The sequence below is a fragment of the Salmo trutta genome, chromosome 1 (assembly GCF_901001165.1).
Source record: "Salmo trutta chromosome 1, fSalTru1.1, whole genome shotgun sequence".
In the NCBI taxonomy this organism is placed as follows: domain Eukaryota; kingdom Metazoa; phylum Chordata; class Actinopteri; order Salmoniformes; family Salmonidae; genus Salmo; species Salmo trutta.
The window spans coordinates 56,400,097-56,427,017 of record NC_042957.1 but is presented as its reverse complement, the minus strand read 5'-3'; the positions used below and the strand labels follow the sequence as shown (position 1 = coordinate 56,427,017).

Here is a 26,921-nt window from a genome sequence, read left to right as displayed (position 1 = left end):
CTATTCATCTTTATTTATTTACGAAGGAAATGAGTGTGAGTGAACGCTGCTGAAGGCTACCGGGCAAACTCTCCTCTGTGGCCTTCTCCTGGTCGTCAGTTATTGCTGCTTTATGGGAGCGAAAGTGGAGCACCGCCTGACTGGAGCTCATATCAGGGCTGCATGACGTCAAGTTGTCTTGATAACCTGAGACGTGATTGGATACAAAGCAATAAGAAAAGGTAACATCCAGCCACTTTCCCAGTGCTTAGGTCTAAAGATAGGATGCAATATCTCTCAGAAATTGTTGTGTAAAATGGGACTGAGAAATATGTATTTTATAAACCTCTTTTATATACCCCAAAAGCGTGAGTGCGCCAGTTTATAAAAACTGAACTTGATGTGAGGATGTCCTTTCCTCCATGCAAACTTTGGACTATGCGTACGCACTTCTTCTAGTGGTTGAAGTATTGTATTGCAAGCAGGCAAGTAAGTATTTTGTGCAAATGGGATATTGGATGACACACTTACTTAAAAAAAACAGCCCAATAACAAGATGCAGCCATTTGCCGTTAGTGAGAAGAGAGAAAATCTAGCTTGTGTTCGAATACACATACTAACATATTGTATACTCCATACTTAATGAGTATATACACACTAAATACTATTAGTTCATTTTAGTATACTGTAAACAAACGGTATCCTTTCAGTTGAGCGTACTAGCGCATCGCCTGTCTACCGGAAGTTGATGCTGTTGCTATGCAACCTCTTGCTAGCATAACAAATTACTAGCTAAACATTTTACGATTTCAGGTGTGTTCCTAAATTCAATCTCAAGTGCCAGAGTGAGCTCTGGGCGTTCGTAAATCCAGAGCATTGTCAGATTGTCCATTTGTAAATTCAGAGCGTATCGTTCTCGGAGCGTTCAGAGCGCACACTGGATGCTCTGGCTGAGGAGTAGGGTTGATCCGGGCGTTCTGACCTCACGGCAGTCAAGCACCCAAGCTAACTGGCTAGCATGCCCATTTTCTGAAGAATCGCATTATGGGCCCTAAAAGCACGCAGTGTCCACTGCTCGTATACTTCGTATTTTGGCGAATTTAGGTCAACATCCGGGAACTTTTGGCATACTAACTATATCCATACTATGACCTATAAGCATACTACATACTCAATTTAAAGTCACAAATAGTACAGTTAGTGCAGTTAGTATGAGCATTCGAATAGAGCTCTAGTGTTTTATATTTTTTGTAATCTAAAATAATTTGTCATAGGACTCATAACAGAATAAATTCCTCACCTTTTCTGGCCATGATGGGTTCATATTCCTGAATACAACAAACTACCATGCACATCACTTATTCAATTGAGCATAAATGAATAGAAAAGCCATGCATTTCAAGTTCTGCTGTACGTGATTCCACAGGCAGCGCAGTTTATAGCCTACAGACGAATTTAACAGGTTAACCACAATTTGCCATTATATTCTCTTTCAGAAACTGTCGTCACAGTCCTTTTCTAAATACAGCATACATTAAACATTCTGCCAACACAGTAAATAGACCGGTAGCTTATGTAAAATATTTGACAGTATGGAAGAGGCTACAGTATTGCTGTACGATAGGAGCATGACATCATAAACCTATTTAATCTCAGAGCCTATACCAAGGCAGGACATGGAAACAATTTATTGATAAAATATTTAACAACTCGTTGTTTGTATAGAAGTGTGGGCTGTAGCCTACATTTAAATTGATTCCAACATACAACCAATGTTGCAAAATATGCACAGGCAGGATGCATGTTGTCTGCAGAATACCAGAACATTCTGCCCACACGTCTACAGAAATGTGATCAAAAACGCAATTGCTGCTTTTTTTACCAAACTGCCATGGCCTAATTCAAAATAGTGCCAAATTATACAGCAAATAAAGTGCGTTATTGTCACCATAAAAGGTGAATGGAGGACATTTTCCAGGCAGTTTCAATGCTCATTCACGGTGCAGGTCTGGTATATAAGGGAAACATGAGTATGTATGGCATGCGCGGGGCCTCCCGAGTGGCTCAGAGGTCTAAGGCACTGCATCACAGTGTTGCTGCGCCACCAGAGATTCTGGGTTCAAGCCCAGGCTCTGTCGCAGCCGGCCGCGACCGGGAGGCACATGGGGCGGCACACAATTGGCCCAGCGTCGTCCGGGTTAGGGGAGGGTTTGGCTGGCAGGGAAGTCCTTGTCCCATCGCGCACTAGCAACTCCAGTGGCGGGCCGGGCGCAGTGCACACTGACGTGGTCGCCAGGTGTACGGTGTTTCCTCCGACACATTGGTGTGACTGGCTTCCGGGTTAAGTGGGCATTGTGTCAAGAAGCAGTGCAGCTTGGTTGGGTTGTGTTTAGGAGGACGCACGGCTCTCAACCTTTGCCTCTCCCGAGTCCGTACGGGAGTTGCAGCGATGAGACAATTGGATTCCACAAAATTTTGGAGAAAAAGGGGTAAAAATCATAAATGTATGGCATGCTCCAAGTTTATCAATCTCTATTTTTGTACACACGCAGACTTGTCAGACATGGCGCATGCAGAAATGTATGCAACGTTTATAAATGAGGCTTATATGTAATACACGACACAAGAAGTTATTCAAGTCACAAACCTAAACACTACTAGGCTATTCCCCTCAGGAGTTTTTATTAACGGTGGATGATTTGAGATGGGTGAGTAAATGTACAGTATAGCCTAAAAACTATAAAATGACTTTAAAAATCAGTAACATTTTTATTTCACGACATACACTGACTGGATGCATCTGGCATCATGGCTCATGTAGCCTTAGCTTCCGTTGTGCTAGAAGAGCACAGTAATGAGGTATTGGCTGCCCTGCCATATGGCATGACTGACTTGAGGTGCCCATAGGAAAAACATCTAGGGCAGATAAAAAAGGAGATTTACAGCTCACTGCTTCTACAATATGGCATTGGCCGCATTATAATGGCACTCTGGTTCTCAAATAGAGGGCTGTCTTTTGCTGTACAAATAGATCTGAAAAAGCACTGGCTGCATTCATGCTTCTCAAAGGAGAACTAGCCAAGAGCATAAAGAATAGGGGGCCTCAAGTTCCATTGTCAGAGGCAGAGGCCCCATCTTTTGATTCCAGTCCTATAACGGCATGAGATATAATAGGCCTCCTTTCCAACTGAGATGTAAAATGACAACTGTCAAGCAGATCTCGTCATATTGAGATTAGTGTATCATTTTAAACCCTAACCCAAAGGATAATTTTTTGAAACCCCCCCAAAACTAAAATGAGTTCCTTCCCCTTTATAACGCTGATGCAAAATCACATGACACACTGTGAAACTAAGCCAATCAGCACAATGTGAAGAAAAAATTAACCAGATATTTTTCATATTCGCTACGTACATTTTAGTGTGGGCTAAGATTATTCTATTAACACTTGACTATTTAGGTTAATATGTAAAGAAACTCTACAGAATCTAAGGAATATCTAACAGCTTTAAAATGTATGTTTAATAAAAACAGGAAGGTAGGAGTTACAGCTCTGTTGTGTACGCCATTTACTGATAAGCAGAGAAAAACATTGTGCAACACCACACACACAGACAAAGATGTCTATATGAGGTACATGTTCTTCAGTTACAGTTAGCCTAATATAGACAGTATAATTCAGGGCCAAGACTACCATCAAGCACCTGAGAACTCTTAGTAAGCTAAACAGAGCGAGAAAAAAAAGAGTAGAAAAAAAGCCTTTTTTTTGTAGGATCATTTCAGCCATTGTTGCTGTCAGAATGTGATTGTCCGCTTAGTCTGTGCGTGTAACAAATAAGAGGGATACATTTTGGTGTGACTCAGAGCTGCAAATTAGAGGAGCCCTGGCTGGTCAATCAGCTGTGTGAGTCAGAGGTAGAGGCCGAGGAACAGTGCAACCTGAATGCTCAACACAATGTGAAACCAACAGGACCACACATCCCCACTGTGGTCAGAATCAAAAGCAGGTCACATGAGTGGCTATAACCACTCATCACACAGAAAACACTGAAAAAGCTATGCGGACACTTCTGACCTGCAAACCGATATTTAATTTCAGAATTTGTTCAAATTAGGTTAAGGGTTAGGGTCAGGGTTTGGTTAATTAAGGAAAAAAAATGTAAAAGTAATTTGCAGGTCAGCAGTGTTCTTACAGTCTCTCTCAGAAAACACATGAAGGGCAGCACATTGAAAGGGTAACATCAAAGAGATCACAAATAGGCTACATATACATTCACACACAAAATGCATGCACAGACTAATTTCCACCAAACTTTCCAACAGCTCAATCATGGTAAAAACACTGACTTTTTGTCAGTTCTAGAAATAGAACCAGTTTAAGTCTTACTTCCCTCTTTTCAGGCAATGGAAAGAGCTCCCAAGAGCACCACGTAATAAGACAATAATGGCCTTCAGGAAACATGTAAAAATCATGACCAGCTCTAATCCAAGAAATACAAATAGCATGGGCTTTAGTGCACCTTAATTATTCAACCAGACATTGCATTCTAGCGAGAGAAATCAGTAACGCAAACTAATAATCCAAAGTGACTGCTGTCGTATTCACACACAGAACCTTCTGACTGAATACTGAGGGAAAGAGGTTTAAAGATATCTTGATTTCACAGAGTCGATCTTTTGAATCTGGATTATAGAATGTTTTATATTTCTGTAAAAATACAGTCATGTTTATGAAACACAACAAAGCAGCAGCATGAGGCGATTAATGCATGTTACATTCCAATCCCACCCCTTTCATCCCATCAATGGTGGAGCTTTAGTTATGTAAAGGGTCTTTTCTAAAAGCAGGCGGAGGTTGAAATAAATTGCTGTGTGGCACCAGCTAGTCGCTAAACATCTTCGCAACTGTTTGGATTAAGAATCCTATTTCAGCTTTAAGAGGCCTTCAGTTGATATCCCGTGATTGACATACAGTTTATCAATCACTGACATATACAACCCTTTCTTTCATCAGCTACACCACCAGACTGTAGGCACTGACATGACAGCACAGCTTCTGGTTTGAGAGGGCCAACTCACAATCTTGTTCAGAGGACAGAGACTCTTACAGTCTAGGCTTCAGCCACCCAGAGACTAACAGTGACACACCGAGAGAGAGGTGGCACAGAGACGACACATTGTGTGAAACACAAGGGCTCAACAGATGCTCCTGTGTGGTGGAGGGGGATAGAAAATAGAATACAAACACCACATTTCTCCATGCCGGTGCACTTAAGGCGACTTTGGGGGCTTTGAATAAACAAAGCCTCAACACAGGCCATCCTCTCGTGAGAGAGACCCCTTGTCTCGAAAGCAGAGATGCTTAGGCTTAGCACTAGCAGGCAGTACTGGAGATAGATGTTGAGAGAAGCGTGCCTCAGACACTGATACTCAATCTTGGATGGATTATTGAATGCAATACCCTGCATGCAAACTAAACTGGGTTTAATAATTCAGTAGACAAAAGAAACAGATACTAAGCTTTAAAGAGGTGAAAGTTACACATTATCATGATAAATACCTTCAAATAGATTAATGTAGGTATGTAGGCGTAGGCTAGACCTTTGTCAATCAATCACAAGACTACTCAGTCTACTTTACAGTATGTGAACATGACAATTTGCATAAAACTGCACAGACTTGGAAACAGAATGGCTGAGCTACCTAGTTTCCTTTCCCATTTTTAAAATATCACACTGACAGCTGTCTGATATGATACCCTAAAATTAAACTGACTGATGCTTTATCACATATCAAAATGTCCAGACTGAATGGAAGCAGCAGTCTTGGCCAGCAAGTGCCAACTAAGACAGACAAAACCAACGACAAAGCACCCACCAAATGATTACCCATTAAAAACAGGCTATTTGGAGGAGTTGATTAAGATTCACACCAGGCCTATTTATGTGTTCATTTCCTTTCTGTGCCGTAGAACCAGTCATACAATAAGTAGACTATCTGAAGTGATTGTTCTGTACACAGAAATGATCGCACTGCTGTTTGAGACATAAGGCAGACAAAAAAGGTCAATCTTGAGCACTAGCCATGTAGCAGGCCATTTAAAATGTGACCAACTCTACCTTGCAACTAGTGACTCTCAGCCCTGCTAGTTTGGGAGCAGGCCAAACCTAAAAAGGACAAATCCCACTCTCCGCAAATAGAAAGCGGCCAACCTCAAACAGTCACAATGATATGGAACGGCAGCTTGCCAAAAGGCAGAACACAACCCCTGGATTAATCTTTTTAAGTGTAATAATCCCGTTATGCTCGGTACACTTTGATGATTACCTTACCTCAGGGGAACAATTGGTCTGAAGAAAAACCCATCTTAGCAAATAGTGGTTGCTCCAAGCAGCCTTCAAGGTTTAGGCGGATGGCAAAGACTGAAAACACAATCTTAGGCATTATCGTATGTGCATTGCACATGTAGTAAACTCTGCAATGGCATTTGCATTGCAGTCAATAAAAGGTATGCCTCACCAATGCATGCCCCCCCCCCCCAAAAAAAAAAAAACTTGCTAAACAAAAGCAGCCGAAAATAGTCCATCACATGGAAGCTGGTGCGCTCAGCTTCATTTCGTGGTTTAGCCTACATGCTAAACATGCCACGATGTGAGGCGCCTGTGGGCATTATGGGGGATGGAGAGAGAATATGGGCATGTTCTGTCATGTCCCACAGAAGAGTAATCTGGAGGGGAGAACATTCAGACATACGCCCTGCTATCAGTAGAGTGAGGAAGGGGGGGTAAGAAATTAAGAGTGATAGTTGGAGAAAGGGAGACTTGTCAAGTGAACAGACTACGGTTCCCCTCAAACCTGGTGGTGCCAGATAAGGTAGCCATCAACCAAGCACCGCCTCCCCATTTCAGATTCTGTCTCCCCTCTATTTCTGTGAACGACTCTGAAGGGAAAACCTCAGTGAGTGACATTGGCAAGTCACTGCTACTGCAGAAAAACTGCTGTTCTGGGGGGTGTTGCTCTAAATAGGGCGACCATCCCGTCTCCGAATGTGGAGCTTGCTCGGCACTGTTCTGTTAATGACCCCTCTTTCCCAGTCAGCTCACCCCCTGCACTCATTCCCATAACAAAGGCAATTATGATGAAAGGGTAATAAATCCATTTGAATTCAATCACTTTTTGACAGCACACCTCTTTATTTAAACAAAACCTTCCATTCATATTTGCCCGTTGCAGAACTGCACAGAAAGTTACTTTTTGGACATGAATGCAAAAACATTCAACAGATAAACGTGCTTAAAGTTCACCTATTTTGTATACCCGGCCATACTATGAAACATCCATGTCTTCATCACTGGAAAAGATAAACGGTTGAGTTTGATATCATTTTTAAAAAAGTTGACAAACAGGGTTGTCTACCTATTTTATAATTCCGTGATTTCATTTTTTTTAAATTCAACATTGTCTTTTAACCTTAAAATGTCAATGATCTAAAAACGCATATTTTTGGTAGAACGGACATCTTTTTGGTAGAAGTTAAACGTTTAAAAAAGTTAAAATATCAATTGCAATGGCTTCCCTGTGGCTCAGTTGGTAGAGCATGGTGTGTGCAACACCAGGGTTGTGGGTTCGATTCCCACTGGGGGCCAGTACAAAAAAAAATATTTAAAAAAATGCATGAAATGTATGCATTCACTACTGTAAGTCGCTCTGGATAAGAGCGTCTGCTAAATTACTAAAATGTAAATGTAAAATGTGTACCAGCTAAATTGCAGTGGTATGAAGGGATAGGTCCATTCTATTAATAATATTTCTATAATTGAAACGAAACCCACCCTGTATCCAAGAGCGTGTCTCAACCGATGGTGGACACAACATCATCCTCAGATATAAAATAGGGTGCCCAACCCTCTTCCTGGGGATCTACTGTCCTGTAGGTTCAGTCCAACCCTAATTTAGCATATCTGATTCAGCTAGTTAAGGTCTTGTTGAGCAGCTAATAAGTAGAACCAGGTGTGTTAAATTAGGGTAGGACTGAAAACCCACAGGACTGTAGATCTCTAGGAAGAGGGTTGGGCAGCCCTGGTCTAAGCTATAACATAAGCGGATATTTTAAAAATAAAATGTTAACGTTTTTTAGATAGGCGTTAAACGTTTTTTTTTTTTTAAATGTATTACACAACAAAAATATAAACGCAACATGTAAAGTATTGGTCCCATGTATCATTGGCTGAAATAAAAGATACAATAAATTTTCCATGCGCACAAAATGCTTATTTCTCAAAAATGTTGGTGCACAAATTTGTATTTCATCCCTGTTAGTGAGCATTTATCCTTTGCCAAGATAATCCATCCATCTGACAAGTGTGGCATATCAAGAAGCTGATTAAACAGCATGATCATTACACAGGTACAACTTGTGCTGGGGACAATAAAAGGCCACACTAAAATGTGCCGTTTTGTCACACAACACAATGCCACAGATGTCTCAAATTGAGGGATCGTACAATTGGCATGCTGACTGCAGGAATGTCAACATTGTGAACAGAGTGCCCCATGGTGGATTATGGTATGGGCAGGCATTAGCTACGGACAACGAACACTATTGCATTTTATCAATGGCAATTTGAATGCACAGAGATACCGTGACGAGATCCTGAGGGTCATTGTCGTGCAAAAACCTAATATTTCAGCTTGATAATGCACAGCCCCATGTCGCAAGGATCTGTACACAATTCCTGGAAGCTGAAAATATCCCAGCTCTTCCACGGCCTGCATACTCACGAGACATGCCACCCATTGAGCAAGTTTGTGATGCTCTGGATTGACGTGTATGATAGCGTGTTCTAGTTCCCGCCAAAATCCAGCAATTTCACATAGCCATTGAAGAGGAGTGGGACAAAATTCCACAGGCCACAATCAACAGCCTGATCAACTCTCTGCAAAGGAGAGGTGTCGCACTGCATGAGGCAAATGGTGGTCTGATTCACGCCTATCTTTTTTTAAGGTGTCTGTGACCAAGTGATGCATATCTGTTTTCCCAGTCATGTGAAATCCATAGATTAGGGCCTAATTTATTTATTTCAATTGAGTGGTTTCCTTATGAACTGTAACTCAGTAAAATCTTAGAAATTATTGCATTTATATTTAGTATTATTATTTTTTTTTAATTATGAAATAGTTTGACAACCCTGTTTATAGGTTTTTATTGTCACATACACTGGACAGGTGCAGTGAAATGTGTTGTTTTACACGGTCAGTCATAGTAGTACGGCACCCCTGGAGATTTTAAATGATATCAAACTCAACTACTTATCTTTTCCAGTAATGAAGACATGGATGTCTCATGGTGCGGTGGGGTATGCAAAATGGGCAAACATGTATGGAAAATGTTGTTTAAATAAAAAGGGATGCTGTCAAAGTGATTGAATTCAAATGGGATTCACCCGTAAGTGAGAAGCCCCAATCATTCTTCTGAGGACCCCCTGGTGATTCCTAGAAAATGAATCCAAAACATGTCAGCCAAAGAACAAAGGCAGCACACAGAGACAGGATTATGAGATGCAAGGTTCCAGGGACAGAGCAGGAGGGGCTAGCCAAAAGCACTTACTTAAAGACATTCTCTAGGACAATGAACCCTAGACCTCCCCATGCTCTGGTAGTGCATACTCCTTTCACATTCAAACTCATGCCTCTGCAAGGTAGACAGGCTGACAATATTCTTCTCCGTGTTGAGGATCTTATGTGATCAAGTATTAAAAATGGATTTGGAAGGGTAAAAAACAGACTGTCTGAATCGCCCAATCAACAAACATTTCACTCTGGGTAGCGTGCTGTCTACTTCTAGAAGTTAACTTCTTTCAGAGTAACACTAATGATTCTGGCTGCGATTTTTTTTCTTCCTGATATGCAAATTTAATAAGAACCCTTATATTTAGCTCTACTTTCTGAGCCCTCTCTCCCCCAGAGCCCCCTGGTGAGATAAGGCCTCTTCAAAACCCCATAGCGAACCACGTACGAAGACAAAAAAACAGGCCAAAATGAATTCATACATTGCCAGAGACTAAAAAGCAAAGTTGACTGCACCTAGTCTGCATACAATCCTTTTCATATTTATAAGTAACGATATTCAAGAGGCATGAGAGAACTCAAGATCTTACTGACACATACGAAGGGCTGGATGAAGGGAGGCAGAATGGACAAGGCCATTTAAACATTTCTACCACAGATATGAGACGTGTTCTCATATGGCAGGACCTACTTATTACAAAGTTAGCACTTAGATGAGGGCTGAAATTAAACTGTTGGGGGGAGAACCTTTCAAGTACATGTTTTTTAGATGCCCATGCAATCAAAATTAATTCTGGCTCTTCGCTCACACCAGTATTCCACGGGTCTTTCTCTGATCTCTGTCAATGTGGCCATGTGTGCGCGTGGCGGTCTAGCCTGCGGCTTACGCAACTCCTGCAGGAATTTTAGAGTCTCACTGTGCTGCAGGTTTTGCGTTCTGCCATCAAGCTGCTCGCCGCCTCGCTCTCTGATTAATATTTATGCAGAGCTCGGTGCTGCTGGGGGCGAAGGGGATGTTGGATCACAGGGGCCCAGCACCACGCTGGCATCTGAGGCTAGGAGGGACGGGAGAATCTCTGGCTAGCCTACTCCTTGTCACCCCAGCGTTGGACCTGTCCTAGAGCTACAGAGGGTACTGCGTACGGCTCAGTACATCACTGGGGCCAAGCTTCCTGCCATTCAGGACCTAAATACTAGGCATGTCAGAGGAAGGCCTAAAAAAATGGTCAAAGACTCCAGTCACCCAAGTCATAGACTGTTCTCTCTGCTACCGCACGAAAAGAGGTACCGGAACATCAAGTTTAGGTCCAGGCTCCTTAACAGCTTCTACCCTCAAGCCATAAGACTGCTGAACAATTGATCAAATGGCCACCCAGACAATTTACATTGACACCCCCACCCTTTTGCTTTTACACTGCTGCTACTCGCTGTTTATTATCTACGCATAGTCACTTTACCCTTACCTACATGTACAAATTACCTCAACTAACCTGTACCCTGCACATTGACTCGGTACCGGCCCCCCTTGTATATAGCCTCATAGTTAGTTTATTGTGTTAAAATTCAATGAAAAGTTTCCCTTTAATTTATTTAGTAAATATTTTATTAACTCTATTGAACTGCATTGTAGGTTAAGGGCTTGTAGGTAAGCATTTCACAGTAAGGTGTAACTCTTTGTTGTTTGTGTCACACTGCTTTGCTTTATCTTGGCCAGGTCGCAGTTGTAAATGAGAACTTGTTCAAAACTGGCATACCTGGTTAAATAAAGGTGAAAAAAAAAAAGGTCTACACTTGCATTCGGCACATGTGACAAATAACATTAGATTTGAAATGAAGAGTATTGTGTTTCTGTGGTTATAGGGGTCTTGTGTAAGAGACCACTGTGTTTAACTAGCTTTAAGCATTACTTAACTATGCTTTAAAACCCATAATTGAGCTACCCAAGAACATATTTTCTGAGTGTGACTCATGTTGAAGAGACTGGGTGGGTTTTAAAAATAAATGGGAGATGACTACTGATACTGTTTCAACAGCAGTGTCCTCTCCAACTGCATGCGAGGCGGGTGGGTACCTGTTGCCTGTCAACACACACCGCTATTATGGTGTAAGAACAGGGACGGTTTGCCCTGGTGTGTTATGTTCATCAAGTGTCCCAGAGGGGGAAACATCTCTGTTGACATTCATCCATGACATTAATACACAAATAGTGCATGAGGCATTCTGATGGGGTGTACCGACTGCTAATAGCCACACAAAACACCACAGAATGCCATAAATAGTTCAAAGGATTTAAAGTGTACAGAATCTTACAAACATGTAGTTGCTAGCAAGGGCGAGGTTTAGCTCCATTTGCTACACATACACATAATCGTTTGACACGGAAATCAGATAAAACATATGATAGCTGGTGTGCTTAGGTGGTAAATTTACCCCCTCTTTACCTAAAACCCATTGACATTCAGAGGGATTATGATGATTACATTTAAATCCCAGAGCACTTGCATATCATTTTTTTTTTCCTAACATCTTGCAGTCCTGTGATGATCAAGCTCTGAAAATGGACTGAGCTCTTTTCATGGAGCATGAGAGTGAGGCTTTGAGTAAGATGGCTGTCTGAAGTGATCCATTGGCCCCAGGTTGTGTAAGATTAGAGAAGTTGCAGGATTGGCATTTCAATACAGTGAAATAAACCCATCCGCACAGCCCTTGTGTTCCCTGCGTGGAGCCCCATCACTCTACTAGGCCTAAACCTTGTATTGAACGTACTGTGATGTTGGCTTAGTCATTGAATAAGGTGTAGCTTTAGATACCGATACTATACTGTGTGTGAAGAAAAGGCTGAGGAAAGAAAGTGCAAAGAGGAACATTGCAGAAGGCAACAACTCTGACAAATAAACTGTTGTGTTACTGTTATTTACTAGACGTGGGGCGATAAGGTCTTTGATATTTTCCATGACAAACATTTTACTGTAGCTGGTTTGCAATAGAAAAACTTGTTTGTGTAATTCAAATGTAATTTTTCTTGACAATTGAGGGGCATATGCTCCCAGAACAGCAATTTGATGTGCCAGTAAAAATAAAAGTACAACCTTCGATCAGGTGAATTATACAATCCTTTAAAGCAGATAACTAGCAGTTACCAAGCCTTGCAATTAATTAATTTGAAGACAAAAAAATTGTACTCATCCTACCTTTAGAACTTCTCCACGTTTAAAACTTAACTCGTCGTCAGCAGTGGCTTTGAAATCGTATTTGGCAATTGCCTCCATGGTACTGGTTGTTGGATAACTGTGTATAACCGTGGGTTTAGGGTACTTGTTAGAGTCAGTCAGGGTGAATGCGGTTTTATTCCCTGTCGTTGATGTGTGGAGACCAGTAGTGTCAATATAAAAAACACAGTTCAAGAATTCCGTGATCGGTTGCTTGCTCCGAGTCGCTCCTCCCGTCTATGACCCGTTCCTTTAGGGCTGGATCCTCACATAAAGCTCACAGAAGGTATCTGCAAAAAAAGGAGAAACATGCCACAAATTAATATCTAGCGTCTCTGTTTATGTCTGGATGTTGTGTCGGTCGACCACTGTATGATGATGGGACTGAACTTGACAGATGTTCTTCTAAAAAGAGATGAAGGCAGACAGTTGACATCTCTCGGGTGTGCACTTGATACATTTGATGCTGATAAGAAACAAACCAAACGGCAGTGAGATGGGTGGTGTTCGTTTTGCATGGCTGGTGCCCCGGGTGGACGGAGTATATTAATTTTAGACCATTCCATTGGTCATTAAGTGAAATCTCAACCCACCTGGAGCACCTGGCAATGCAAAACGAACTGTACCAATGTCAGAATTAAATCCACACTAGTGGTTGGCCAATATTTGACAGGCCATTGTTGGGTCAAGGAATGGGGGAGCGCTAAAGTCTGTAGCTAACGGTACTTGTTGTAGTGCAACATGCCTCATACGAAGTGATTAACTATCTCTCCAATCAGATTCGTTGTTTACTAAACATTTCTTAACCTGCTTGATACACACACAACAATCAAAACCCGCACTGGAATATACAATTTCTGCATCAATTCGATACTTTCCGCTACGTAGGTCACTACCCAGGCTTACTTACCAACCATGCGAAGTACGTTATATTAAGTGACTAGCTAGCTAGTTGGTGAACACAATCTTTCTAGGTTATTATTTGATCATTCAAGTTTATGGGAGGCTTTCTGGCAACTCTCGTTATCAGTTTGTTTTCATCTGTGACAGAGCTTCCACTTGTAGGCAAGTCAGTTAACTTAGTTAGTTAGCTAACGTTAGGTACCCACATTAGGGACAGTGATATAGCCATATATATTCTACTACATTTGCACTAAAGTGTTACAGTAGCTAAATTCACTTATTTTGGTTGTATTGTTAAACACCGTTTTCAGCTGTTTTGAATTAGAGCTATGAGCCAGTTCAAACGCTAGACATCTGAAAGAGGAAGCTAACGTTAGCTAGCAACTAGCCAAAACGAAAAAGCTAGCCGGTTATTTAGCTAGCTACTAGTAACAACAAACACACATAAAAAACACCAACCTATTTAACTAATAGTTATTTGTTTAATATCCAGGTTAAATGTTTGTGTACAGTTATGCATGTGAATTCGTCGTTTCTAGGAAAAACTGCATGGCAAGCAGATAGGCATATTAGCTAGCTACAGTACTATAGCTAACCAAAGCAAAAAACGAAGAAAATACTTTCGTATGCTAGCGGGTACTGTAGCTGGCTGGCTAGCCTTTGCTTCGTATTCTGTAGAACGAGACAAAAACTCACCCGCCAGTTTAGCTGTGAAATGTAAACTTCTTGCTTGATCAAATGTCCTTATTGTTTAGAATCCACCCTTTATAGTTTTGTTAGTGGAGGTAAATGTACAAAATACGTCTGTTTTTGCTTAAACCCAAACTAGCCAGCGACGTTTATTTCCGCTTCCTTCCAGATGCTTCGGGTGCTGCTGCTGCTGCTGCTTCGGCTCCTGCCTCGCGCTGTGAGCAGGGTGTCTGACCAGCCCAAGGGTCTCGCCTGCGATCCACTGGACCATCTATCGCGATACTTTCACCTGATAGCTAGCTGCATAAATTCTATGGTTGCATTGCTCAAAAAAATAAAATAATCAGGTACCGCGAAAATATATGTATCTCTGTCTGTCACATAACTTTGGTATGCCTGATGCAGCAATATAGATTAAAGTGTTGTCGTACTATTTAAAACACATTTCTGTTACAAAGCTAGTTAGATGGTGAAAACATAGGAAAGTGCGTCACCTAGTGGCAAATGGTGTCCACTACGGTCTACACACAAAATAACAATGCTTACACCCTGGTGTCATGGGACGAAAGGCAAGGAAATTAATGATTTGAATACAAATAGCGAACATTTAGAATTATTGTCAATGTCCCCCTATCCTTGTGGCACGTTTTTTTTCTTAGTTGTTGTCAATCCAACAAACAGTGCCATCACAAACGGGCATCAATCTTGACAGTGGCGCTGTGTTAATTGTGCACTCAGGCACTTACAAACTGGTATCACACATAGCCTATTATTGCTACGATGTAAAATCAGTTGTCACTACGTGTCTCTATGTACCCCTCCTCTTTTTCTCTACCATATAGGGTAGGATGCGAAGCCACCATATGAAATGTTGGCAAGGCACATCACTGTAAACCTCACAGGCTCTCTTTCAAGAAGTATTCTTGTGTGAGGGAGTGCTTTGATTAGCAACACTACTGGTGTAAAGATAGAAGAAGACGAATTGGATTTTGAGGAGAGGCTACAGAAATAGGAGCAGGAAAATGTCAGTTTGTACAAATTCACCCCGTCTCCACTTTGATTGATTGATTAATTGATGTACTAGAATAATTGGAGCCTGGTTCATCACCAATAATTACAGTGCACAGCATAGACAAGGGCGCCCGTGCCTTTCTTTGGGTCTAAGATGTTTACAATTCGGGTTGTAAAGAATGTTGAGTAGTTACAAATGTTTCACCTGAGAAGTATTATTATTATTATTATTGCATTGTTTTATATTTTTGAGACTGTGATGAGGACAAGGAATTTCCCGAATATATTTTGATGTCATTACAACAATTCTTGCCACTATGAAATAATACTTTTCACTATTCGACTGCATCTGTTTGAGCATGCAGTGGGTTTTATTGACAGTAGCCAAGCAATAATAGTATAGCCTACTGATGACTGAATATTTATTTCTATAGTCTACTCTGATTGTAATTAGGCCTACGTTATTTGCCTGTTTTCACATCATTTTTCATTCAGAGCCCATCCTTTTGTTGAGCTTTGTCTAACTTCGAAATGGACTTGAATGAGAACTGGTCTCAGACGTCTCTCCCATCATACAACTCACCCGAAAGTCCAGCAGGTAGCCTGTGATTTTCCTGATTTCATGCATGAATGTTATAATGGAAACTCCATGTTAATGAATTCAACGTTATCCTGGGAATTTAGTCCTATGACTTTCACATTTGAATGAAATTATTAAATGTAAACGCGTGGTTTAATTAAACAAGGGCCGAGGTGTGGTATATGGCCAAATACTACAAACCCCCAAGGTGCCTTATTGCTATTTTAAACTGGTTACCAACGTAATTAAAACAGCAAAAATACATGTTCTGTCATTCCCCTGGGATACCATCTGATATACAACTGCATTCAGGGCTTGAACAACCCAGTTTATAATAAGCCATGAATATCAGCACCACATGAGTTGACAGCTCCCATCTCTGAGGATTAGTTTGGAGTCTTTGATCTTTGTGATGTAGCAGCCAGGAGTGACATTATACTGTTAGTAAAAATCAAGACTTACTGTATGTAAGCGAACACCTGTCTGAATGACACTGCAACATGAGACTGAATGTAATTTTCCTGTCATACTTACAGAAATGATGTGCCCTACCACAACGTCCTAATGCCCAGCATTTTCGGTGTCATCTGCTTCTGTGGGATTATTGGCAACTGCATTGTCATCTACACCATTGTGAAGAAGACCAAGTTCCGAGCGTAGCAGACAGTGCCGGACATCATCTTCAGCTTGTCTTTAGCGGACCCCCCCTCCTCCTGGGCATGCCTTTCCTCATCCACCAGCTCCTGGGCAACGGTTCCTGGTGCTTTAGTGACATCACGTGCACGGTCATAACCGCCCTGGACTCCAACAGCCAGATAGTGAGCACCTACATCCTCACCGTCATGACTCTGGACCGCTACCTGGCCACGGTCCATCCCATCCGCTGGGGGCTGCGGTGGGGCTGGTGTGGGTGCTCTCCCTGGTCTCCATCACTCCCGTGTGGATGTATGCTGGCCTTATGCCCAGAGGGGACGGCTCAGTGGTCTGTAGCCTCCTGCTTCCCAATCCAGCCACTGACACCTACTGGTTTACCCTCTACCAGTTTGTGCTGGCCTTCGCCCTGCCTCTGGTCGTCATCTGCGTGGTGTTCTTCAAGATCCTCCAGAACATGTCTGCCACGGTGGCCCCCCTGCCCCAGAGCAGCTTGAGAGTACGTACACGTAAGGTGACCTGTATGGCTGTGGCTATATGCCTGGCCTTCTTCATCTGCTGGGCTCCGTACTACATCCTGCAGCTGGCCCACCTGAGGGTTCAGAGGCCCAGCTTTGCCTTCCTCTATGTCTACAACATTGCCATCAGCATGGGTTACGCTAACAGCTGCGTCAACCCATACCTCTACATCGTGCTGAGTGAGACCTTTAAGAGGCAGTTCATTGTGGCCATCCGGCCGAACAATCGGGTCTTCAGGTTGAACTCTGGCATGGCTGACGGCAGTGTGAGTCTGAGACTGGCCCCAGAGTGTAATCATCGGTCTCAGTCCTCCAGAGACCTACTAGTACACAACATGCTGCCTGTCACTGTGGCTGAGCACTCAGTCAGGAGCCCTAGCCCAGCCCCACCCCTCAGCCCTAGTTCCATGAATCTGGGCTCTCTCTCAGCTCAGCGGGAAGTGGTGCCCCCATCAGACAGTCATGCTCCCAATGTGTATGACAGGATTAACGCGCAATGTATGTAGTATGCTGAGTGTGTACAGTATCTATTTTGTACACAGCAGTACTGTGTTTATAAGACACTTTTCCCGACAGGGACATTCAACTTCATCCTATTAATCCTATCCTATCATGCTCCCATGAAGGAACTGTGAATACAGGGACTTTGTACTAGTATTCAGTTGGCAATTGAACTGTAGGCTATTAGTAACAATGTGAACTTTTATAAAAGGAAGTCAGCCCACAGTTATCAATAACACTATTTTGCAGTTCTGTTTCAAGTGGTAACAATTTGTATTTCGTTTTCTTTGATGATAATCCCATTTGACAGATTTCCACTGCAGTTCAATGTGTTAAAACAGGTTTCTGTGTAGATATGTGATATTCTGTCATTGGTCCGTCCAGTCAGCGATCTGAGATGCAGGGAAACCACACCTTGTCGTAATGTAATCTATGTATATACTGGAACCTGTGTGATGACTGTGATCATTGAGAAAGTTGTGACATATTGATGTATTATTGTGTGCTATCTTTGAATGGGATTTTGACGTCAACTAATATGTTGTCCTTCGTCATTTTGTAATATTGAATATGTGCAGCCCGTCTATTACCATGTAATGTCTGTAATCACCAAGGAAACCTCTGTTGTTATCTTTGGGAAAATAATAATGTTCTGATGCACCATACAGTGTTGAATGACTGCAATTGATCCAAAGGGATTTCTAGATGTTACAATAAAGAATTAAAGCATGAGACGTAAGAAAAACCAATGCAATACAGTAGCAGCAGAACTGTCTGTGCTAGAGTGTATTTGTGAAGAGCTCTTATTCTCAGAGAAGGGGAAGCACACATAAGAGGAAAAAGCACTCTGTCCAAACAAAGCAATATTTAACTGATGGCTGCTGTAGAAGAGAGGCAGGTTATCTGCTGGTAATCTTGGAAAAGGGCAAAGTTATCACTGGACTGGAAATGAACCATTTGTAGGGTAGTAATGGCTTGCTTTAGAAGGAGGAAAATACAATATTGAACTCTGCCGCTCTCAAACCCAGACACCCATACATTACTATTGTTATTACATTCCCAGGAAAATTGGATTCCCTTCCAACACTGTCCAGAAATAAAGTACATGAATTGGTGTTCAATCAAATAAATGTAGTACTAATTTGACAATACTTTGCACTTGTATGTATGTGTGAGGAGTAAAATGGAGGTAAAGCAAATCAAAATGTGAAGGGAATCCAATTTTTGACCGCGCTTTACCAACTCATTAGTGGTATTAAAATGGATCCTGGTTCACTTCTCATTTATGGAACCACAACACTGCACCAGCGTACAAATACATTAATAATGCACATCAAGTATTTAATTTCACTCAGTAACTCAAAATGGCCATGACCAAAGGAAAACCCAGATGAAAGCAATATCCTACTGCAATGTACACAAGTGCTTTTGGAATTAAGAGCTGTCCTAGTATAGGCTGCAGAAATAGTGATAACAACTGAGGGTTTCTCATACAAGTTCAGCACTCTATATAAAGGGAAAGGGGGATACCTAGTCAGTTGTACAACTGAATGCCTTCAACTGAAATGTGTCTTCCACATTTAACCCAACCCCTCTGAATCAGAGAGGTGTGGGGGGGGCTGCCTTAATCGACATCCACGTCTTCGGCGCCCAGGGAACAGTGGGTTAACTGCCTTGCTCAGGGGCAGAATGACAGATTTGTACCTTGTCAGCCCGGGGATTCAAACATAGTAGAACTTCCAGTGTATGTAAATATTATATATTTACAATATTAGTATCATGGGCCTTTCCTTTTGGCATTCTCATTATGTAATATGTAAATGATAAAGGCAGTAGTATGTGTGTGTGTGTGTGTGCGCATGCGTGCGTGCGAAGGTAATCAGAACATACATATGCACTATTAGGCAGGCACAGATACTAACCGAGGCGTCTGTTGACTTTTCCTGTGGTAATGGATTTGTGATGGTCTTCTTTTTCTTTTCTTTTGTTTTTACCCCTTTTGTCTCCCCAATTTCGTGGTATCCAATTGGTAGTAGTTACAGTCTTGTCTCATCACTGCACACCCGTACGGACTCGGGAGAGGTGAAGGTCGAGAGCCATGCGTCCTCCGAAACACAACCCAACCAAGCCGCACTGCTTCTTGACACAATGCCCACTTAACCCGGAAGCCAGTCGTACCAATGTGTCATGAGAACACCGTACACCTGGCGACCTGGTCAGCGTGCACTGCGCCCGGCCCGCCACAGGAGTCGCTAGTGCGCGATGAGACAAGGATATCCCTGCCGGCCAAACCCTCCCTAACCCGGACGACGCTGGGCCTCCCGGTCGCGGCCGGCTGCGACAGAGCCTGGGCTCGAACCCAGAATCTCTGGTGGCACAGCTAGCACTGACCGGTATGATCTTATTAGTAAAGAAAGGACATAGGCCCAAAACTACACATGAAAACTTTACCATATTACAAAATGAATGTCTGAACACATTAAAGAACAGTAATAATAACAGTAGTACTAACAATAACAAAAACATTAAAATGTTCACAATCTGTCAATCAATGGTGGTTACATTTTGTGTGTTCTCATGCACATGTTGGACAATACATGGTGGTTGTTGCATGTGCGTGGACTTGGGCTATAGATGAGTGGCAGGCGGTCCACCCACTTGTGCCAAACCTCTCTGATTGCTGCCAGCTTGTCTTGTTGACGCCGGCCTGGTCTTGTATCACGGTTGTCGAAGCGAATCACCCGTGACAACACATGAAATGTCTGGAGTGACATAGTGGCATGAGAAATTGTCAGACCAGACTCTGCATCCCATAAACTGGTGGTAGATTAGTTTCTGGATCTGTCCACACCGGCCAAAATCAAGAGACCCACGTATGCTTGGACGTCTGTCCGGTCTACCTCCTTCCAGTTGTCTTTGTAAACGCGTCTCCCCTCCAAGTTGGTCATGTTTATGTCACGTCCTGACCCTAGTAAGATGTCATTTTCTATAGTAGAGTAGGGCAGGGCGTGACAGGGGGTGTTTTGGGTTGATCTATGTTTTCTATTTCTATGTTTAAGTTCTAGTTTGTCTATTTCTATGTTGGGATTGTTTGGGGTTGATCTCTAATTGGAGGCAGCTGACCCTCATTGCCTCTGATTAGAGATGATATTTAAGTAGGGGTTTCTCATTGTTGTTTGTGGGTTATTATCTTTTGAGTAGTGTGTTGTCCTCTCTGCTTCACAGTTGGTTGTTTTTGTATAGTCAAGTATTTAAGTGTATTGCATTCAGTTTCACGTTTAATAAATATGTGGAACTACGAACACGCTGCATTTTTGTCCGATCCTTCAAACAGCTGTGACAGTTTATCACTATAGTTTCGATTGACTCTGTCAGGAACAGTTCGAAGCAGGATTTTATGTCATCAACCCGGGATATGGCGTATTTCGTTGGCCCTGGGGTCATCCTGATAACATTTTCAGTCGACCTCTCCTCTCGGGTGGGGTTGAAACCAGGACAAATTCCCATTCTTTGACCAGAATGTAACAACAACCTCAGCAGGGCCCTCTTCCTCATCACTGGATTGTTCCACATTGGTCTTCTCTTAGTCTGGATCATATTCTGTGTTGTCTTCAACTTCTGACACTTCCTCCTCTATTGTATTTTCACTGTCAGTTTCCTGGCCTCTCTCCCCTCGCCACCAGTGTCATGCTCAATGATATGATCAAGAGCCTCACATACAGTATATAATTTGGTCCTTGTGCTGCCACAGATTGAATTGTGAGCAAGGCCTCAAAAAAGCTTTATATACCAGAGCTGTGAGAAAAGTTATATTATTTATTGAAACAATGTTGCAATTGTTTGTGAGAATGCCAACAGATGTGTTTCCCGTGGGAGAAAGATTCTATTGGGGAAAGGTTCCTGTGGGGGTTCCCATGGAAGCCAAGAAGGGGAGTGAGGTGTGTGCTCAAACACACATGCATTTGGGGGTCTGGGAGAGGAAGTGTGTCCATCTGATGAATGGGCATGTGCCTGAACTCAATTTTATACACTAATTGTTGTCTCACCCATTAATTTCTACTGACCGGTCATTTTTGACCAGGAACACCACAGGTGTACAAAAGTTAAATAAAACATCAAAAATTTTATGAAAATCATCAAATTGTATTTTGTGTGTTCAGATGCCCTGTGTGGACAAAGTCATGGAACCTTATGACAATCAGATTAAATGAACTACATTTTTCAGAAAGAACTTGTAAATTGGTCCAATTCGACCGGAACACAGCAGGAGGGTTAAATGACTTGCCAAGGCAACAGACAGACTCCAATAACCCTTCGCAACTCTTTTTCATCATAATATAAATAATTCCAGACTAAATTGTGATAAATTGATTTAAGCTCTAAATCATTGCGGATCAGTCTTTTGAACAGGATTTGTTACACTCCAATGTGTACATTTTACAACGAAGGCACTGTAAAATTCAGCAGAGTGAAAGGAATACATGCATTTCCTTACATGATGTTGCACCAGTGATTCCCTATCTATGATTATATTCACCAAACACAGAGTTTACAAAACATTAGAAACACCTGCTCTTTCCAAGACATAGACTGACCAGGCGAAAGCTATGATCCCTTATTCATGTCACTTGTTAAATACACTTCAATCAGTGTAGATCAAGGGGAGGAGACAGGTTAAATAATGATTTTTAAGCAATGAGACAAGATATGGATTGTGTATGTGTACCATTCAGAGGGTGAATGGGCAAGATAAAATATTTAAGTGCCTTTGAACGGGGTATGGTAGTAGGTGCCAGGCGCACCAGTTTGAGTATGTCAAGAACTGCAACCCTGCTGTGTTTTTCACACCAAATTTTCCTGTGTGTATCAAGAATGGTTCACCACCCAAGGACATCCAGCCAACTTGACACAACTGTGGGAAGCATTGGAGTCAACATGGGCCAGCATCCCTGCGGAACGCTTTCAGCACCTTGTAGAGTCATTCATTAATTACTGCCTCAATCAAAACACAATATAAATGACACATCTGAGCTGACTGGGCAGTTACATCCCTTCACAAAACAGAAGAAATGTGTTGTCCTCCAGGCATATAGATAACTTCTGTTTGGAGTGCTTAATAAACTGATAGGGCGAACTAGTCAAATGCTTTAATTAAAAACATCCTCGCTGTGGTTTGACATGTCCGTTATTTAGAAAAGGGCGATAAAAGCAAGTGCAGAATGTTTTCACCTGACATGTCATTACACCAGAGATAACAAGGAGAGTCTGTATTCAAAATAAACAGAGGACCACACAAATGAGTTTACTGATTGGATTTATAAATGTGACGCTTTTATAAGAGAGTTTGTTCATCCATGTATGTGACCAACCGGCTTGATTCGGTCTTATGTAGCAAATTTAGAAATTGTGTGTGTTTTTAAAAAAAAAACATACTGTAAATAAAAATCACACAGAGAGCGTTGGTGGACGGCCTTCATTTACATTTATCCATTAGAGTAGTCATTTACATTTTCAGTCATTTACATTGATGCCATATATACCTTAAATAACAACCTCACATCTGGCTGGATTGGCTAGAGCTGCATGCATTAGGGGGAGCAGTATGAAAAAGTATGCACTCACTACTGTAAGTCACTCTGGATAAGACGTTGCATGCACAGGTTAATATAAGACACAGCAGAGTGTCTAAGGCCTGCTCTGGGGAATGGACTCAACTAATTGTGTGTATCAGCGGGAAACTAGTGTAGACAGAAACTTAGGTGCCTTGAGTAGTGTAAAAACGCTTTATTTTACAAAATGTTTACATTCTGTCATAAAGAGCACATGTTCAACTTAATAAAAAAACATGTTTTCCCATCTCAAGAGGTTCAATAAAAAATATATAGTAAGTGCCTATTAATGCTAAATAAAGTAACAGGGTTAACGACGTCATTTTAAATTATCCATAAATCCCATTGTGACAGAGGGAAGGGAAGCTTGTTATGTGCAGCAGGGAGGGGCAATTTAATGCAAGCTTAAAATATATACAGTATACATATTGTTAAAATATTTCTAGCCTGTCTGTGGGTAATGTTATGCTCGACCCGTTCAGTTTTCCACCACATCGAATTGCGGTGCTCCCTATCATTTCAATTCCAGCAACTGATTCAGCCCTTATTTACTTGAACAAAGACTCTTCAAAAAGGAATCTTCGGCCAGATTTAAATTAAAGCAAAATGATTACTGGTGCTCTGGAAATCAATTTGTGGAGTTATTTAAACTGCACTGCTGCTCCAATCAATAGTAAGGCTGCTATGATGCAGTTTAAAAAAAGAGATAGGATGATACTGTACAACTCAAATATGATCCAAAGTGTTAGTGGCACTGCAGAATGCCATCAAGTAACCCATTACAGCTGTGTTTTACACAGCCTTGCAGGCTACTGATCGCAGCACAATGCAAGAGGGGACTGAAGATACCAATAGCTTTTATTCTACAAAACATAAACATCACACCAGCCAATAGAATGGGTCATCCATGAAGCTGCTGAACACAACATACACAACCCAACACATACCTGAGCCTTCAGTGTGATCAAGTATACTTGTATGACTGACTTTATGAATTTTATTAGTAGAGTCAGTACTTTACCATCACTTTAATGTGCCAACACAGAGATTACATGAAACAGAAAATGTACACATTTGTATTGTGTGATAGTATGTTGAGGTCATCGGTTAAAGCTAGAATCCTTATATGCTACATCCAGTTTTGAACTTATAACGTGTAAATGCCTCATGAGCTTAGTTCAACTGTCGAACCCAAAATATAAATAAGCTTGTTTTACTCCAAAGTTTGTTAAAAAAAAAGTACAAGTAAACAAAACACTGTATATCCTCAAAACATGGTTCATACTCCAATTTTGATATCATGGATGGTCAGTCCTTACATCCATAGCTCGGTCTATGAATTTTAGAGTGGTTACATTTCTCCAGGCCCTTCCCTCAGCTTTGTTACCAAAACAGAAGAGGAGTGGCCGCTTTGTTATTGTTTCAATTAAGGATTCTAGCTTTAAGTGCATAAAGCTAATGCAAATGATACAGCCTTTCAACTGCCCCATTTCAGTGTCAGGCGTGTAGATTGAGAAATACATACGCCTTTGCATTTTAATTATAAATGTTGTAAACAATCAAAAAGCGTGGCAATATGCCAGAGAAATTACACTTTGATTGAAGTCATGAAAAAGACTCCAAAATTACAGATGTTGAGATGTCAGTCTAAAATCTAATAAGCACACAAAGAAAACGTACAATAACAAGTTGATGATTAACAAACACTACCATTTGGACAACCATCAGGGTGAAAGGAAAAGAGTGATATAGTATCTTGTTGAAGCATTTTTCTTTGCATGTCTCAGGTAAAGTGCTTTGTATTGTTTGCTAAACACAGAGGACCCTTACCTTGTGAAGGTAGTAGCCATGAATACATGGCCCTGAATGGACTTATGGGATGTGTGAAAATAGAAAGGAAGATATAACATAGGAAATGTCAACTACTTCTCTTTTGTCCATAACTTTAAGCAACAATCTACATGGGTTATTGATATTCTTCAACCTAGGTTGAAAATCACCACTCTTATTAGAAAAACTGTCAGAGATAAGGGAAGATATTTCATTGTTCCATATTCCATTTTGTTCTCCTCACACATGCAGTACTGGGTGTAACAAAAACTGTAATTATATTTCAATGCATTGTACTGTGACATCCTTGTCACGTCCTGACCAGCAGAGGGAGGTATTGTATTAGTTTTGGTCAGCACGTGGCAGGTTTTTTGTGGGTTATATGTTGTGTTGGTGATTAGGACTCCCGATTGAAGGCAGGTGTGTTGAGTTGCCTTTGATTGGGAGTCCTATATAGGTGTGTGTGTTTTTCTTTGGGGTTGTGGGTAGTTGTTTTTGCACTGCGTTTGTATAGCCTGTAAACCTGTTGCTGTCGTCTTTATTGTTTTGTCCAGTGGATACTTTACTCCTTTTTTAAAATTAAAATATGAGTATCCAAATACCTGCTGCGCCTTGGTCTTCTCTCCAGTACGACATTTTATCGTGACAGAACTACCCACCAAAGGACCAAGCAGCGGAAGAGGAGGAAGCCACAGGAGGACTATTGGAAGCAGCGCGCTCGGGAGGAGATGGATTCCTGGTCGCTGGAAGTATTGGAGGAGAGGATTGACTGGACATGGGAGCAGTTGCGGGCCCACTGTGACAACCTGCCTCGGATGCAGGTAGAACCCGAGAGGCAGCCCCAATAATTTTTTTGGGGGGCACAAGGGCTATTTGGCGGGGCGAGATTGGAGCCCCAGGCCAGCTCCCCGTACACTTGTAGGGCAGACTAGACAGGTCCCGTGCTTTGGGGTTGGGGCTGTGGTGAGGCCTGGGATTTTCAGGCCGGTAGGCACAGTACCAGCGCCCCGCATGTGCCAGGGCGAAGTAGGCATCGAGCCGGAAGGGGTGATGCCAACCCTGCGCTCAAGACCGCCAGTGCGCCTCTACGGTCCAGTGTTTCCCGCCATACGCACTAGCATGGAGGTGCGTGTCTCCAGGCTGGCACGTCCAGCACCAGCCCCACGCATCTAGTGCGTCAGCCCAGCCCCGCCAGTCAAGAGTCGCCTGAGCCAGCCGACAGTCAGGAGCTGCCTGAGCCAGCCGACAGTCAGGAGCTGCCTGAGCCAGCCGACAGTCAGGAGCTGCCAGAGCCAGCCGACAGTCAGGAGCTGCCAGAGCCGCCCGCCAGTCAGGAGCTGCCAGAGCCGCCCGCCAGTCAGGAGCTGCCAGAGCCGCCCGCCAGTCAGGAGCTGCCAGAGCCGCCCGCCAGTCAGGAGCTGCCAGAGCCGCCCGCCAGTCAGGAGCTGCCAGAGCCGCCCGCCAGTCAGGAGCTGCCAGAGCCGCCCGCCAGTCAGGAGCTGCCAGAGCCGCCCGCCAGTCAGGAGCTGCCAGAGCCGCCCGCCAGTCAGGAGCTGCCAGAGCCGCCCGCCAGTCAGGAGCTGCCAGAGCCGCCCGCCAGTCAGGAGCTGCCAGAGCCGCCCGCCAGTCAGGAGCTGCCAGAGCCGCCCGCCAGTCAGGAGCTGCCAGAGCCGCCCGCCAGTCAGGAGCTGCCAGAGCCGCCCGCCAGTCAGGAGCTGCCAGAGCCGCCCGCCAGTCAGGAGCTGCCAGAGCCGCCCGCCAGTCAGGAGCTGCCAGAGCCGCCCGCCAGTCAGGAGCTGCCAGACTGGCCCGACCGGCCCGACTGCCTGGAGTGGCCCGCCCGCTAGTCAGGAGCTGCCAGAGTGGCCACTCG

At 42.7% G+C, this 26,921-nt stretch overlaps 1 protein-coding gene and 1 pseudogene across 1 annotated transcript in view; one reads left to right on the top strand and one right to left on the bottom strand.

Annotated features, from left to right (window-relative positions):
• grb2b (growth factor receptor-bound protein 2b) overlaps positions 1-14,586 on the bottom strand; it is a 46,537-nt gene extending 31,951 nt beyond the window's left edge. Inside the window, exons 1-2 of the mRNA XM_029765676.1 lie at positions 14,355-14,586; positions 12,738-13,045 (exon numbers count right to left, since the gene is read on the bottom strand). Of these exons, the coding sequence (XP_029621536.1) occupies positions 12,738-12,815 (78 nt within the window). The 5' untranslated portion in view covers positions 12,816-13,045; positions 14,355-14,586. The remainder of the gene's footprint in view (positions 1-12,737; positions 13,046-14,354) is intronic.
• A 1,300-nt stretch (positions 14,587-15,886) lies between these two features.
• Positions 15,887-18,363, top strand: LOC115204305 (melanin-concentrating hormone receptor 1-like; annotated as a pseudogene).
• The last annotated feature ends 8,558 nt before the right edge of the window (positions 18,364-26,921 follow it).